Consider the following 17,425-nt stretch of genomic DNA (forward strand, 5'->3'; position numbering starts at 1 on the left):
GTGTGTATAACAATTTGGTATGAAGTAATATGATAATAAATTGAGATAGTTTTGTATGTATTCAACAATTTCAACATTTGTTAATTGAAAAGTTACTATTGTTTGGAGTGTTTATGGATTGTTCTAAATAAAAACTTGAACTGCTAAGTAATACGAGTTTGGTAAGTAGTACATTTGACTACTCATACAAAGTAGTCAATCAAAGTTCAAAGTTGGTGGTTACAAAATGTGAAACAAACATGTTACGATAATTTTCCAAATGTTTTAAGCCCACCTGTATGCAGTGGTAGTGAGTCTGCTTGCGATTGTGGCTGCAGTTGTGGTACCTGTCGCTACAGTCATCGCTGGGAGAATAGCGCATGAACCCGTGCTGCAGGGACTCATCTCGCTTCTTGTGCCACTTGAAGTGACGAATCATCTCTTCCTTCTTGACAAACACCCGGGAGTTGCAGTCCAGGCAGTGGAAGTGTTCCCTGGAACACAAAAACCACTTAGAAGTGAGCACAAATCAAAGTAAAGTTCGGCATTGGGAACCCTTTCTGAAGATTGAACTGAGGAAGAATCGATTTGAAGAAGATAGGGAAGAATTTATGTTTGTAGAGATTCAAAAGGAATTTTAAGAGCCAATTCCCTTTCAACTGTCAAGTGTATGCAAGATTTTTTTATGTGTTTTGTTCTAGTACAGTAATACTCTAAATTTGTTGTTCCAGCATACAGGGATTTTCTGCTCAGTCTATGACATCAAGAAAATCCATGAAAGAATTGTTCTTCCTGTTATGGAACCTACTATACCAACACTACCTATTGTGCTCAACACAAACTTGCTCTAAAAGATATGTTGACAGTTCAATGGAACCATTAATTCACTTTTGACGTGACCATATGTGGCCAGAACGAAATTTAGGTTGGTATCACTGATTTGGCGTGACCAACAACATAGTTGTGTGACTCCATAAATAGACGATTGTAGTCCATCAATGTGAAGTCAGGATTTTAGAAGGCGGAAAGAGGTTAGACAATTTAATTTAAGGGAACATTTAAATATAGCATGCTTCGTTGAGGGTTTAACACTTTTGTTTACGAACAAAATGAAATTGAAGAAAAGCAAGTATGAAAAATGTTTGTTTAATATCAACAGATTTAGATATAAAAGGGTTTCACATTACTTTAGGCTTTTGTAACAATGAGAGAATTCAAAATTGATCCATGCAATTCTTGAGTTTGATGCTCTACTGACCTATAGTTGAGATCTTTGCAGTAGGAGGAATTGCACTCGAGGGCGCTGGCGAAGCGACGGACATACCGCGAGTAGTCCACAGGGGCAGAGACCTTGGAGGGGTCGCGGCTGGTGGAGCTGGGGCTCAGCGGCCTACGAGGAGTTCCTGCAGACAAAGAAAGAAGTATTTTGTAGACCTTGTCTCTCAGTACTCCAAAAGTGCAACATTAGAACTTCTTTATCTTAACTTAAGTGCTCAGCTCTCGAAAAAGCACTCAAATGTTTTTTAGACTTTAAAAGAAAGCTGTTAATGTCATCCTAAAATTGTAAGTCGGATGGTTGTGCAAAGATGCGTTCAAGAAGCTTGCATTTCTCACTCTCCCTTGTCTCTATATCCAGGAAGTTGTTATATACTGCCAATTTAAAAGTAGTTTGATACAACGCAAATACATAAATTGGTACAGAAAATGGGTAGTAATAATTATCATGTTTGACAACAGAGAACTTCGACCTTTGAAAATATACCATGCCACATTGGAGTAAAGATGACCAACAAGTTACCTTATGACATTAAATAATCACCAAAACCTAATTATCTCAAATTCGTCTATAACATGTTTGAGTTAAATGTCTTTTACTCTGTGAAAGAGTTCGTGGATAATTGGTTGGCATAGAAAACACCCTAGCTTTGAAAAAAATGGGATGGTTGGCTGATAGTAAATAATTTCTAGGAATGATTGTAGATACTGAAATGTTATAATATATGTTTTGTCATTTGCGATGCAATAATGTATTATGCCCACATGCGATTAAGTGTTATTATTGTTATTAATTACGAAAATACGATTACAAATATTTGTGAAATATGAAGAACAGGGTGATAATAAATTGCTTGCAGCCAGAAACCCAATTATAATTCTGTTTGGCCCAGAGGGCGAACGCACGGACAGTAAAACAGTACCTATTAATTCCGTATGGTTGATGAGATCAAGATTTCGAGATCTGTGTAAGCTGTGTGCACCTGACCGGCTAGCGAGAGAGCGGGGCACCACGCGCTGTGGGTTGTGACTGTGAGAACTCTAACGGCCTCAGAGCAAATACACAGAGCAAACAGCAATCGAGGAATTTGAGCTTTTTATCAAGAGTAGAGCTGGCTTGTTATTTCAGGTGTGAGTTGTATGGGGTCGTGACAAGCCGCGCCTCGCCGTGACAAGGCAGATCTCACGTCCAACCGTCCGCGCGTCGCATCGCCGATCCTACCCGATCGGAACCGGAAAGCATTTTTCTGCAAAAAAACGTTATCTTCCGTGAAAAGCGAACCCTTCCGGGCCCGATGCGCAAACAACATCCCTTTTTACCGTCGACACGAGGGGAGCGAATTCCGGGTTCAAAGGGGCAACGGATATTTCCAATGCGGTTTTTTGCACAAAAGTTTATAAATCCTTAAGCCTTTCCTTTTTACACGCGCTCCCGCACGCACGGACTGACGGACGGGGACCTTTCATATTCCGCGCTCCGGTTTCAAAAGAGGGGAAGGGCCCCTCGTTTTGTTGGGAAATACTTGACAATCCTCCCAAACGCAACCCTTTTGCGCCGAATAAAAAGCTTTATAATCTTTAATTTTAATCAGAAAAACTAGTCGAGGGGAGCAGCGGCCTGCGGACCGAACCACTGCCACCTGGTCTCAATTATATGTTCGCGCAATAATGGCCCAGTGTCCGTGCGTCCGTCTGTCTGTCTGTGGCGATTTGCGAAATATCAAGAGAGCTCTTTCCGCCCCGGCGTTTCCGGTCGCCATCAACAGAGCAGTCTTTCACTGGGCTAATGGGACAGAGGGAATCTGAAATAGCAGACAATTGACATCTTATACGTCATTCTCTAATCTACCGTCTAACTCAAGCGAAATGGTCTCTTAATCTTTAAACAGAGACGAGAACTTCACTTTTGTCTTTCTTTATCATTATTGTTGATCACCAATAATTATTAAAAAATTGTGTTTATTTAAATATAAAACTGGTAATTTTCTTGTATCTTTTATTTTATAATTTACGTAACTAATAAATAAAGTAAATAATAATAATAAACTAATTATACAAAACAAACACAGTTAACTCATACTCATAACCGTTCAAGACTAAAAATTAACAATGTATATTACAAAACAAATTGTTAAAAACTAAACAAATGTGTATTACACTGTTGTTTAGCTATATAATACACATTTAAAAATAACAAGTGTACTCGATTTGTAAGTGTATCTACTGCGTCTAAAACACATTTTGCATTATTACCAAATTTATTGGACACTACATTTAAGGTAATTTCTTTAAATTAAAATTTCCAAAATTAATTAAAGAAAATATACTTACGCGGACAACACGTAAATGAACGAACGATTTACCAGTTATAGAACTTATGTAAATTAATTCTTAGTTGCTAATGGGTTTAAATAAATACAGTAAATAAGTATATAGTTATAAAAGTAAATTGAAATAAAATTAGGATATTTATTAAAAAAATAATTAAAAGTTTTCGTACTTATCATTACACTTTGATGTTGCTTTATCGCCATTATTTAATTTATTAATACGATTAGGTCGATTATTGTAGTTGCACAAAAAGGCACAACCTTGCACTGTCAATTAATTATTAATTGTATAAACTTGGTTTATGTGATAATTTTTAAATTCATGCATCAATTCGATATGTATGGTTTGTCAATCGAAACGACTAGCTTACGTAACAAATCGCTGGACAACCGACTGCGACTGCTTGTTCCGGTGACCACCGCTGTTTTTGTGAAACGACATTAGGAGATCTCGGTGAGAAGGCCAGAGGTACCAGACCGAGGTGTAGTGACAGACAGACAGACAGACAGACGGGCTGAGTATCCAGTTACAGTGACGCAAACCTGGAAACATGAGAAACAGCGGACAAAGCGAACGCGTCATTAAGGTGCGGAAGTAAACTGTGAAATGTCACTTTTATCGAAATGTCGCAAAGGGTTCGCGGTGTTCGGTTACGCGGCCCGGCGTGTGAGAACTGGTTTTTTGTAGGTTTCATACAAATTCCCGAGGGATTACGCGGGGTTTCACAGGAAGGGGGGAAAGGGTTGAAACATGAACCGATACACCTTTCCTACAGCTTCCGTAACCCTTCAGTTCCGCGAGCTAAAAAACGAGCATAGTAATCCGCTACCTGAGCCGATCCGGGCCGGATACCCCATGGGAACCTACCCTCCAGCTTTCCGAACACTCATGAATTATTGAATTTTTCTAAATCTAGGATTTTTGATAGGAGCTAGATCGGCTTAGATTTCATACACTGTATAATGACGTGCAGATTCCCAGGCGGGGCCATCATCTGCCATAAATGTTAGGAACATGTAAGCAAACACATTGACTTGCTGAAGGTATATAGACATTTACATCTGAAGAAGAGAGTAGATTTCAACTCTCGAAACGCAATGTTTTACTTTTTGTAACACGTAAAAATGATAAATATCGAAATCCTACTTTCCTTTCAGGACGTTATGGTTAGGTCAGTTTTGTCAGTTGCACCACTAATAAAAGTTAATTAATAATAAATTATTATTGTTTAAAAATCATGTATTACAGTTTGTAAGAAGTTATGGTTAGGTTAGGTTTCCCCAGCATGCTTTGGTGGTCAGAGGTATTCATGATCAGGCCTTCTAGACTTTCGCCTACTAAACACATTTAAACAAACAACCACAATTACAATTAATTTCATAAATAAACAAAACTTACGTAATCATAACTTCCTAATAATTTCTATCTGCATACGACCGATACTGCTAGCCGAGATGGTTGCTTTCTGGGAGTCTATCGAGTTGTCATAATTTGTGAGTTCAGTCATTAAAGATGTTTATTATTGTTTCTTTAATTTTCCTACTAAAAAGAGAAAACGTCCCCGTAATCACACCGTACTAATACAAACAGCGGTTTAATTACAAGGTACCAAAAATTACAAATAAAATCCGTCTTCTTGATACACTTTAGTTCTAAAACAGCCTAGTTTTTTTTATAAACGTATTTAAATTAAAACGATCAAACGATTGTAATTGTCTGGTTTCGGATTTCTATATTTTATGTTGGGATTGAAATATATTTTAAATGTTTCCTTACTTTAAATTTCGGTGTATCCAGACCTCAAACAACGTAATTTCTAATTGACGAAACTAATATGGCCAGACTGATACTTTTAATTCAAACCCAATCGGGCGTAGGAGAAGAATGACCGGTTTATTTTAAAACTGCGCGAGTCTAACCGAAGCGTTGTTCCTGGACCTTATTTAAAGCGGCGGATGTACACATTTACCTAGGCGTCTGGCCGACCGACGACATTAGTCATTCAATATGAATACCGTAGTGGTTTTACAGAAATTTATTGCAATCACTGATTTATCCACTGGTAATTATTTATATACCTCGCTACAGTGAAATCACATTGACTTCATTCCTTATTATTCAGGCAGTAATTTTATCTTGCTGGCAGAATAAAAAAAGGAGCTCGTTTGAGTACACTGTATCCTAGGTTGCAAGAGGTTGGTGTCTTAGCCCCGAAGCCAAGAGTCAAATTGCATTGTATAAGCACACGGACGGAAGTAGCGTTAGTTTTGGCGGGAATAAAAAAGTGGTATCAAAAGGGTTAAAATGTCCAAAGTTTTTTTTCAGATCGCATTTTTTAGACCTGAAGTAGGTACTTGAAACCATACTTTAATCCCATAAATAATAGTTACAACAGCGTCAGACTGCGAGATAAAGAGACTAAAGTTGCCGATTTTAGCTGAAAGGTCGGTCTTTGTAGGCTAGGCTGAGAAGTTTTAAGCGCAGTTTTCGTGTCGCGCAGTTTGTCTTAAACCTGCCTACGTGATAAAAATGTGATAAAGGAAAAAACTGCTTGATACGCTCCTAATTCGACTTCCGCCACAAATAGCGGACTCACGGTTTATTTTTTCGGGTAAGATCACACTTATAGAATTCATGAAAAACTAACTATGCAGTGTGCGTATACCACGCAAATTGGCTCTTGGGCTGTTAATAGAGATGTGAAAAGGAAATAACATAATAGAGAACCGCTCGGGATTTCGGGAATTAGTGAATAACACCTGAATTTCAAAGTCCTCGACAAGTCTGCTGATTTTAGAGCAAATAGGTGTTAAAGTGAATTGAAGCTCTTCACCACTGGTAATTCTCCCCCCCCCCCCCCCGCCACTGGTAATTACCCAACATTACGAACTCGAGTGCTAATCATTTCCCGGTGGCATTTTATTCGCGTACACTCGCACAATTATTTAATTAGCACTGCTGAACGCGACTCCTGCGATTGTGTGTGTGCTGAAGAGTCTCGCTGTTGACTGCAATCACAGCTATCGATTGACTATGGGAACGGGTCGGAGCGTCAATGCGCCAGATCCCGTGCTATATCAAGGAAATAAACACGGGGTTTCACATGTGAGGGGTTAATTAGCTGCTTTCAATTTAAAGAACTTCACACCAACACGTTTTCAGTGAAACACCTCCCCGTTGAAAACGACCTGTTAATAGATTTAGAGCTCGTGAAAGTTCACAATGGGTTAGGCGGGCGTTGGGTTTAGTTCTTGAAAAGGGTTGGGTGACGTAAAAACATGAAATGGTACAAAACGTGCTTAATTTTTCAATTGGGGCGTTGAAAAACAAAGGTAACTAGTATGGTACGGTAGTAGGTCGGTTGTTTTTAAATTTTTATCAACACTGATTTGGGGATCAGTATATACAAATACCTCCTACTTTACCATCATGGTACGATTTAATGTTTTTTTTTTCATTACTTGTATTTGAAAAAACTTGCTTCCGCAGAAAATTGAATGGGAAAAATTTGAAAATCAGTAACTTGTGAGCTATCTCCCATAAGAACAATGTGAAATCTCATATATGTTTACACCCTTAATTGTGACCGTTTCGTTATGGGAGATACCTCAATTCAAAGATAAAATTAATACGCGTCCAAATGGTTCTTTTCGTTTTTCTCCTAAAGTGTATACTTTTTGAGTATTTAAACTGTGAGTATTTACCTTTGAAAATTCCCAACAAACTTAAAGACGTTTGGATGTATATTAATTATGTATTTAAAGCAAGTTAACTCACACGAGCTAAGATGGCCCCCACTACAGGCGGATGTTGATTCTTAGACTTACGCGGTCAGAGTCAATTTCCGGTTGACACCGTCCCGAAAAATTGGAAATAGAATTCAAATCTTCCAGTGATACCTATGAAAATCCATGGCGAGATCGAAATACCTCGAGATTTTAATTGTGTTGGCAATTTTCCGAGGTGGCGTGAACGGGAAATCATAGATAATCTTCATTGTAATGATGACTGTGCGGACTTTGACACTCGATGAGGCCAGCACCACCTTGCCCCGAAAGGCGAACAGAACTACAGAGTGTACAGAGCGAGGCGGCAGCCATAACGATCAGCTGTTTTTATAGATTGTTTAACAGGCTATGAGAAACTGGAGGTCGGCCGACGGGGAATAATAAAAGTAAATCTTTCCGATCAGAAGAGAGAGAGAGATACAATGAGCATGTTGTGTGTCGGACAGAGAAGGAGGTGTAGTGTCTGTGCGAGCGAGGGAGAGAGAGATAGGTAGCCGCCATCTTAGCTCCTATTGTACGATTGTTAATTCCCGCTTGTATTAATTATGAATAATGATGCGGCGGTCGCGTCGGTAGGGTTCGCTCCTCGCCCACACGGCCGGCCCGGCCCGCCGCGCTCATCAATACTGCTTCCGCGCATTCATAACCGAAAACTGAACTGATCGTCGGAGCCCCTCGGGTACCCCAATCAAAGTGCTGGACTTTGAAACATTGAAAATCGTATGGTTGGTTAAATTTGACCAGAGATTCATTACCTACTGGTACTGTGTTGAGCGTTTCCTTTATTTTGACGATGAAAGGATTCGGAAGGGAACAGGCGTTTTGAGGATAAAACAAAATAAATCATACCAGAGCGTTGTGACACGTCACAGATCTGGAAATATGGTGCAAATGTGTCATCTCTAAAACACGTACCTAATTCAAAACAAAACACTAATTATTGGAAATAAACTAATTGGTTTGCTCTAAATTACTAATCACTAAAAACTGACCGTAGGTCAATAGTGAATGACAAACAATTTAACATAGATTGCAGTTATTTGTTAGTTTAGTTATCCACCTGAGGAAGAGATCAGTAGCAGATTTCGAAAGGTAGTGTTACTGATTTCTTGTATCACTGACCGAGGCTAAAATACGAAGAGATCGTATTCCTGTCACCTAATGACACTTTGGAAGGGTTTGTTATGTTCCAAAAACTGATAGTCTAAAAATTGTTTTGTAAATATAAAATTGATCAAAATTGTATGTAAACCATATTAAAAATTCATTGTAACAGTGTGGTTACTGTACAACATAAATACGTTACCATGCAATAGTATTAAAAATTTGTAAAATTGATATGTGTAAATAAATACCGTGCCAATATACTTACTAAACAGCGGAACTAAATCTATGGTCTCTTCAGTTTAAATCATCAAATGCACAACGCCTCTTTACCCTGATTTTGCATGAATTGTGATATCTGAGCGACAATGTGCAATGTAATACAAGTGAGTGTTCTTATATAAAAGGGAAATATTAATTTCGTCACAAAAAGGTTTAGAAACATTTAATTTCATTAAATAATATTTTATAAAAAATATATAACTTTTTTAAGACGTAAATGAATAAAAAACGTGTCTCTCCCCGAATTTACTTACTCATGTACTTACTGTAAGAATTTAACATTTTTATTTTAATCCGTTTTTATTTGGATTAGATACAAATGGACTAGATTTCTTACTTTAAAACCTATAATTGTAGGTGGAGCGTTCCAAAAATGTTGTTTAATTCTTTGAATTCCAGGAAATTATCATAAAGCGCTATGCATTTAGCATAAAAAATTATATATAGCCCAATATAGAGTGCGCCACGTTAATCTGTATACAGCAATTAGAGGAGTAACTGAACATAACAAGATTTCACCAGATCGTATAAACATATAAAAGGTCCATCGCAAACATCGCTATAACAAACAAACACTTAAGTGAATTAACATAACCCAACCATAGAGAGTAATCATACCCGAATTCGTCCCGGGCAGTAAAATTTTGGTAGTAAACGCGAGCGGGAAACATACGCGTTTGGAATAGCCAATAACTGTCAGAAAACCGTATTCAGGTAATTTTAAAAGGGGTTTCTCGGAGTAAATTTACAGGGGCTTTGATAGGAGCTGTTGAAGCAGGGGCTATCGGGTTTCTGGTGCCTCACGTAACCCTCGCCCGACATCTCCGGGCTAAACAGCGACCCGCGCATTGTGCGCTTTTGTGTTAGTTCAAAAACCGTTTCCTATTATGAGACATTTTTTACTTCCGCAGACTGGGATTCCGTGCAGGAGGGGCGCTTTGTCTGAGGCCCTCACCTCTCGACAGGTCCTCGGGCATTTCCATTTTTTGGAAGATGCTCCTGCCCGCGGAAGGCAAGGGGTAGAGACTCTTCAGCCGGCCGTTAAAGAGTTAGCCGTGAGAATAAAGTGGCACAAAAGGCTTTTATCGAATTCGGGAATCGGCGGTCGCGGGAAAACACTGCTACGCTTGGGACAAACGATCGCATGGTTTGATGTAAAAAATCTTAAGGGTAAATTTTGTCGCTGAAACTGTAATCGCAGACATGGCTAAGTATAGCCATCACTTCTTGCTTTCGGCTAGTTTACTTATTTGTTCTGATTCCCATCTTAAGAATCAATTAGGCAAGACAGTTACAAAACCACTATCCGAGATGAAAGCTGATCTGATTATATAATAATCTGTTTCCTAATGTTTTGAGGTTTTACTTTGTAGACTGGTTTCACCTGTAATTCTCGTCCTAACTGTAATTCTGTTATAGGTACTCAATTCAGTTTGGAATACACACTGTTCGAATAGGCTCGTCAAACCGATAGCTTCCAGAACAAACAAGGCATCCGTGCAGGAAACCGCATAGGAAGTGGACAGAGAGCGAGAGCAGAGGTTGTCTACCACAACAGGAGAAGGTGTGGGAGACAGCGTTGACCGCAGAACCCGATAGTCACCGGACTATACGTAATGGACATTGGGCGGTGGACGGGATCGCTCTTTGAGGTTTCGGAGAAAACTGGACGAATCGAATTGAAAAACAAGTCAATTGTAACGTCCGCAGGTGGTATTTCGACAAACTAACTAAAGAAAAAGGTTCCTTAATACGAGTAATATACTCATTAAACAATTTTAAGTAGGATATTTTTATATTTTGAATATGAATTACATGTATAAATATATTGGTGTTTTTCACCAATTTCATTTTGATATAGACATGAGTTCTTCAATCAATGAATATGTTGAGCTGTTTGCCAATTTCAAGATCCATCACCAACCACAAACAATTTGATTCAAGAAGTGTACCCCGACTAAACTACTTTCAGCAATAATAAAAACAAAGCACAGCTTATCACAGGTATATCTAAACGACGAAAAGACCGAAAGGATTCTAGAAATTCTTCCCCATCTAGTAAATCTCCGAGAAATCCTCACTTAATAAATTTCCTCTAATCCTCGATACACCGGCTAGATACGAACCTGACCTGTGTGCCGACCGAGGCTGCAGAAGAGGAGATAAAGCCTGTAAATCATAAAACGGTAGCTGGCAAACGGACGCGCGCACACAAGCACACGCGCGCTGGAATGCTCCTGGTTAATTTATGGGAAGTCATGATTTACACTTTGAAAGCCTATTGGAATGGTAGAGCAATTATACGACCCGCATCTAGAGTGGATCGACTGACCCCGAAGTAGTCTTCTGTTGCCGAGGGACAATACAGGGAATGGAGTTACTAATGGGGTTGTAGAGTTGTAACACTGAACTTTATCTTACGGAGCTTGGCTCCTGTTTCTTTAAAGACAACAGAGAGAATACGGTGGTACAGAAGTAATCACAAGAAAGCTTCGGTATCTGAAGAAAAGTAAAAGGCGAAGGAGCATCCTTAAGAAATGTTTGGTCTTACCGACAGACCAGAGCAATGATGGTAAATTCATCATGAGCTGACAATGTGCTGATAATACAAGAATGTTCTGTTCTTTACTTCTCTACAATTCATAGTCGGAAATCTGAGGAAGTTTACAATGGAAGACTCCACTGTAGGAATTGACGTCAAATATTCCCAAAGGGCTAATCGGTTCAAATTGAAGTGAGGCTCAGTAAAGTCGCTAGTTTATTTTTAAATCAACAAGTTTTTTTTTAACCTCCACAAACATAATTTGGCAACGCAAAATAGATTTTTCATGGATTGTTCAAAACAAAAATTGGATAGCTTGGCGTATTTCTGAACTTTAGAGAAACTAAATATAAAGGATCACGATGAATTCGTGATCACATGCACATTTCAAAATAAAATTTGACGTTGTTGATTCAAGGTTATGAAGTTCAAGGGTGTCAGATGTTACTATGATGCTGACAATCAACGAGAGGACATCTGTCAGCAGCAGCAAATGGGTCGTTGACGACCGGACGCGCTCGTTTAGTCGGAAAATCTCAGAGAGGACACTTTCATGCACAAAATCGTCTGAATTGGAAGATTAACCAATTGAAGGTAGGGATTGAAAATCTTGGATGTCAACGAGGCTGTGCGCACCCAATTGCTTTCATTGCATAAACTCCTTCTAATAAATTTAGATTAGTACAAATGGTGGGGTCCGCCGGCAGCGTTTCTATTTATTGACGAGAACAGATTGGTTCAAGAGGAACGGGGGGAGGGGGTGGCGGCCATTTTTATTGTAGCTTTAACACAATCTACTTCTCTTCACACGTCAATTTACTTTCAACTTTGCGTGGAGGGGACCTGAGGCCGGGCTTGGGTTTGTGACCTCCGCCGGGCCCCCACACTGAAAATATACATATTGCTCCTTCTACCGAGAATGTGTTCAAAAGTTTTATCAATGAAAATTTTCCTGGATATAATTAATTTTAATATGTTCTGTAATAACAATAAAGGGAGAGCCGATGACCGTCTAAGAGGTCGAACTTTGGATTTGAGCTAAAGATAGCGCAGTTACAAATTCAGTCTTTGACCGTCGATCTTGTAGTCTATCGACTGTCCTCCTTATTCTGATAAGATCCTTGCACAGGCCAGTGGCCCTTGAGGAGGGGCTGAATAAGGCTTAACAGGGAATCGGGCTCTCCTGTTCATAAAAGAATGAACTAGTGCACGGAGAAAATCGTAATTGTAGGTATATCATCATCGTTAAATCTTGCCAAAACTAGGATTACTGTTGACCTTCAGAGATCCTGGAATTCTGCAGGAATTGTCTACTGGACAAGTACACGGTCGGGTCTAGGACTCCTGCAGAATGCTCGGAACTCTATCAGGATAAGTTTAGCCGGGGCGACGGCCTTATTTGACATTAGCCTGTAGATATTCGCTGATTCGCTGCGTTGGAAAGCCATCGGGAATGTGGTGTCCGCTGTGAACCGCTGGCAGACCCTCAAAGTGCGTGCCCGCACACACACGCACGCATGCACGCACGCACGCGTTCACACCTGTTGAGGTGCCAAGGACGGCACGCGTAAATATTCCGCGTTTCTCTCAAAAGTCGCACGCCGACCTTCCAACGAGCTCAATCGGTGTCGATTCTTCTGTAGATGCACATCTATAGATTGAAGATTGAGATCAGTGAATGTTCCTTTCAAAGTTGACTCCTTAACCCACATCAAATTCGTAAACCAATAACAAAGTGCAGATTTAGTACAGCGTCGCACAGGGAACATGTACTCGGTAAAACCTTGTAAAAATAAGCGTATAAGCTGCGGAATTTGAAATTACAGTCCGTACCAAGAATTCTATTTAGGATTATTATAACAGCATTTGATTAACCGAGTTGAAAAATAAATGCAAAAATGTCATTCAAATTTGAAATAAATCACGTCCTCAGATCGTAAGTATAGGAATAATGTTTTCATATAACAACCTATTTTATGCCTGTTTACGTCAATATATATTTGTTAATTAATGCATTGTGTTATTGTGTCACACTCTAATAAAGATTATTATATTTTTTCCAATATTGCATATAAATTAATGATTCATGTGTTCACTTTTTTGAACGGAATTCCTCGGCCCAACATAGAGAAATTACTAGAAAGAAATATCTTCTAATTAGATTAAACTTGTTATCTTTTACACCAGTTAAATTAATCAGGAATAAATTATATATTATTAGTACTTTGTAATTAGGTGTGCACTGAAAAACTATTGTAAACGAGAAGGTAAAAGTTGCGTATTTCCTCTTAGAGAGACACGATAAAAACGCGCTAATTTTATTCCGACACCGCCTCCTGCGGATGTGATATACATATAATTGCTAGCAAAATTAATTGTCTAGTGTGCCAATAAAAAAGAAGACAATGAGCCGTTGAAATACAAGCCGACTCGGAGCAGGGGCGGATATGTTTTTACGGGGCTCAATCTAAATTTTTAAACTGGAAAGCAACAATTATGTACAGAGCCGTGGGCCGCCGATTTATGAGGCACTATTTTAATGCGAAAATATCCCGATGGTAATAAGCCATTCATAAGTTAGACTGCGGACAGATCTTTTGTGATTCTCAGATCTCGGTGATATTTCCTCAACACGCTCATTTGCAAATATAATTCTTCATCTGGCAATTCAGTAATAAAACGAATTCGCAACCATGATAAATAAAACTTTTTGAGGTACAAGTGAATTTACCAAATAGTATACATGTGTTTATTTATACCTGGATAGATTTATACATGTTTTTTTCGTATGATGATTAATTTAATAAGTAAATGTTTTTATAATCCATTGTTGGCTGAGCGCAAGCAAAGAGTTTACTGAAAGGGATCGGGGTATGGCACGATATTTCATAGTTTTGAATATGCTTTTGGGAACAACTTTATTACCATTGGAATTTGAATGACTCTAAAAAAGTTGTGTTTATTTAATGCAGAATTTGTATTATAATTTTATTATTTAACGTTTCCGATTACGCCTCCTGTCTCACCTTCGGAGAAACGAAAGTGAGAATTTCTTTAGAATAGACTTAAGGAATGTTGCAGTAAAATTAACCAGGGCTTCATTTTCACAACACAAGTTACAATTGCTTTAATGTGTAGATACAAAAATGAAACTAATGAAACTAACCTTAAAATTACTTTGAAAATAACAATACTGTTTTACGTGTGGATCTACATACGCATCAATAGTAATAATAACTAATGATAAAAATGAGTGAGAACCAGAATAAAAAAAGACATTACATTCCGGGCAGCCGATTTAAACATAAACGCTGTGATTACAAAGATTACGAACGAGAGCGAACCCCTCAATAAAATCAAACAGGCTATCTTCTTTGCTGGAAGCCAGATTCATATCGCAGCCGAAACTCTAATATAGTTTTAATGAGTACGAGTTCTCTGTGAATCCACAATTAGGGCGAATTAAAATAATGGCGGACGCGATAGCGGAGTCGTATTAGAGGTTAGGTTTCCGCGTCCGGGGAAACAGGTGTGACAACCTCAGAGAGTAATCACAGGCATTACCGCTCTCCAAAAACGTTACACACTATTTTTTACTGGACTTCTTACACTTTGGGCTATTATTCCGGCCATATCTCGATCGTTATTAGGTACTTTTGTGCACTGTAATTTGAGACCATAATCTTCAGGAAGATGAACTTTTTACTGGAAACTTTATTGTATTACTATAGGCACGCGATTTCATATTCTTTCATGTTCGTAGCACACAACTCGGACATTAGGGCTTCATAATCGCGCCCGATTAACCCGACCGGGATTACTTTTAATACGGACTCCGGTCTTCTTGTTTGCTGTCTGATTGAATTTCGTTTTCTCAGTCTGGCCTTTTTCATGTATAATTTAGATCGATTGGGCGAATTATTGATTACACGGTGGCCGCCGATATTGCCTCACGTTTCCAAGTTTTAGAAATGAGTGTGATGGGGCGGTAATCGCACGATCAGGCTGTGTGCCCGTAATTCTATATACGGCCCGGACTCGTAATTTATACGTTCTTGGAAAATAAAGAACCAATTTAGTATGCCCAATTTCGTCTGGCAATTTATAAAAGATTTTGTTCATTCCAAACGCGTCCCCTCTACCCATGAACTCATTAAATTAATAACTTTATATTACTTTAATCCGCGGTTATTTTAATTACATGATTACTTTAATTTTTTAACAATCGGTCACCTGCCTTGAACTTTTCAAAGATCAATGTTATCTAGGGTTTCCTAAATATTAAAAAATAATCATCACTAATTTACACAGAACAATGAAACTGGAACGCTGACCGTGAAAACTCTGTGTCAGAATAGTATTTTGATTCCAAGTTTCAATAATGGCATCTCAACTGAATTTCTAAAATTGTAGAATTTTAAAATTCTTAAAACTATTAGTTCTATACCTTTGATATTTTAACGATTTGAGATTACAACATATATTTCAATAACCGTAGTGTGTGTCTCCACGCGAGGAAATTAGACAGCTAAGACGGAACTATGATGTGACTCAGGGTCACAGAAATAACCGCAATAAAGTATATAAAAATATATATCACGAGCTGAATCAAGGTTTGCTGCCAATAAAACGTTAACACCTCTAACAAGTCCGATGATAACTTAGTTAAAATTCCTGGGAGACAATAACATTTAATGGTTATTACCCGGCTTGTTTATTGCACAGGTTTTGGGCTTGGAGGGAGACCTACTTTGGTTAGGATCAAGGTAGGGTCTCGTCGTCAACGATGTTAATAAATCGTTAACGACAGTAGGTAGTGTTATTGACTGAGAGTCTTGATTTAGGGTCAAGCTCTTGAGTGTTGTGAGCTAAATCGTACCAAACATTATTCAAACATGGAGCAGACAACAGTAGTGCATTCAGATCAAAATAGTTTTAGTATCATTAATTAAAAGTAACTTTTAACGATGAATGATTTGAGAGGGTAACCAAATTTCAAAGATTGTCTATGGTTACAACATAAACAAAACGTTTCAAGAACAGTTATCTACTGTCTTTCTCAAGTTTCGACTTCAAAAGAAAATGTAAGAGGCTGAAATATTAAAATAATAATAACTGTGTTACAGATGGTTTAAGTGGTGTGAACCCTAAAACTTGAGATGGTGCGATAATTTAATTTAATTATTATCTATAATTTTATTTTTTATTCTCACACTAATCCATTTGAATGAGATGATAGATTACATAAATAATACAGTTTTAAAAGATTTAGTTGGAATTTAATGTTTTTAAGGCAGTTTTAAGTCTTCAAGTCTGTTAGAATATAAAGCAACATCAAAAGTACATTTGTAAATAGTCCAACTTTAATTGCATAATTTCGTTGAAGAGCATTAACTCTGTTTAATTTAGCAGGAATAGCTTAAACGAACCGTAATGAAAGACTTTTTCTCCTCGGCCCATTTTCAGGACACATACATTAAGTTAATACGATAGCCGAGTGAGTCGATTAGACCGAGCGGTTCGTGACAGACTCGATTCGTCCCCACGAACACGGGCCAAAGTGCGGCAAAGTTGTGAATAATGCGCCGATGCATACAGGAAGACGTGGACCATACAGCGCTGCTAATCATGCCTTTAATAGAGCCGGTAATTATAAGGGCTAATGGCGTCGTTATGTATCCTTAATTTGAAGAAAATTACCGAAGTACAGTTCGGGCATGCAATTAGTGGAATTACGGCATCGGTACAGTGATCGTGTCGCATTTGTCTGTGTGCGTGCGCGCGTGTGTGTGCGTGTGCAAGTGTGTAGGGAGGGGAACATCCACACCTATAAGCTGACCTACCTGGCTCATCAATAATTTTGAACAATAATTCCATCAACTGCCCCGTCATTTGGTGTCGTTCCATACGCTGCCTATGTTTAACTCGTACGCGATGCAATTCTACAACGACACTTTAATGTCTGGTTGGAAAATGTGCACTCGTTTCAACGACTCATTGGAACGTTTAATAAATTACGCCGTCATTTGCGCAACTGCTGACTCACCTGTTGTTGTACAAACTTACCTTACAGGGCGTATTATTTTTCTAACGCAGTCTTTAATAATTCAGCGGTCACTGTATT

The 17,425-nt window shown here is 38.5% G+C and overlaps 1 protein-coding gene across 4 annotated transcripts in view; it reads right to left on the reverse strand.

Moving 5' to 3' along the window:
• LOC124362210 (zinc finger protein castor homolog 1-like) overlaps positions 1–17,425 on the reverse strand; it is a 138,319-nt gene that overhangs the window by 19,014 nt on the left and 101,880 nt on the right. For 3 of the 4 annotated variants that reach the window (XM_046816527.1, XM_046816526.1, XM_046816525.1), the window contains exons 3-4: positions 1,238–1,382; positions 275–473 (exon numbers count right to left, since the gene is read on the reverse strand). In XM_046816527.1, the coding sequence (XP_046672483.1) occupies positions 275–473; positions 1,238–1,382 (344 nt within the window). Of the gene's footprint in view, positions 1–274; positions 474–1,237; positions 1,383–8,800; positions 8,812–17,425 lie in introns of all 4 variants that reach the window. The other variant, XM_046816528.1, reaches the window with a different exon arrangement.

This window comes from Homalodisca vitripennis, chromosome 5 (assembly GCF_021130785.1).
Source record: "Homalodisca vitripennis isolate AUS2020 chromosome 5, UT_GWSS_2.1, whole genome shotgun sequence".
NCBI lineage: Eukaryota > Metazoa > Arthropoda > Insecta > Hemiptera > Cicadellidae > Homalodisca > Homalodisca vitripennis.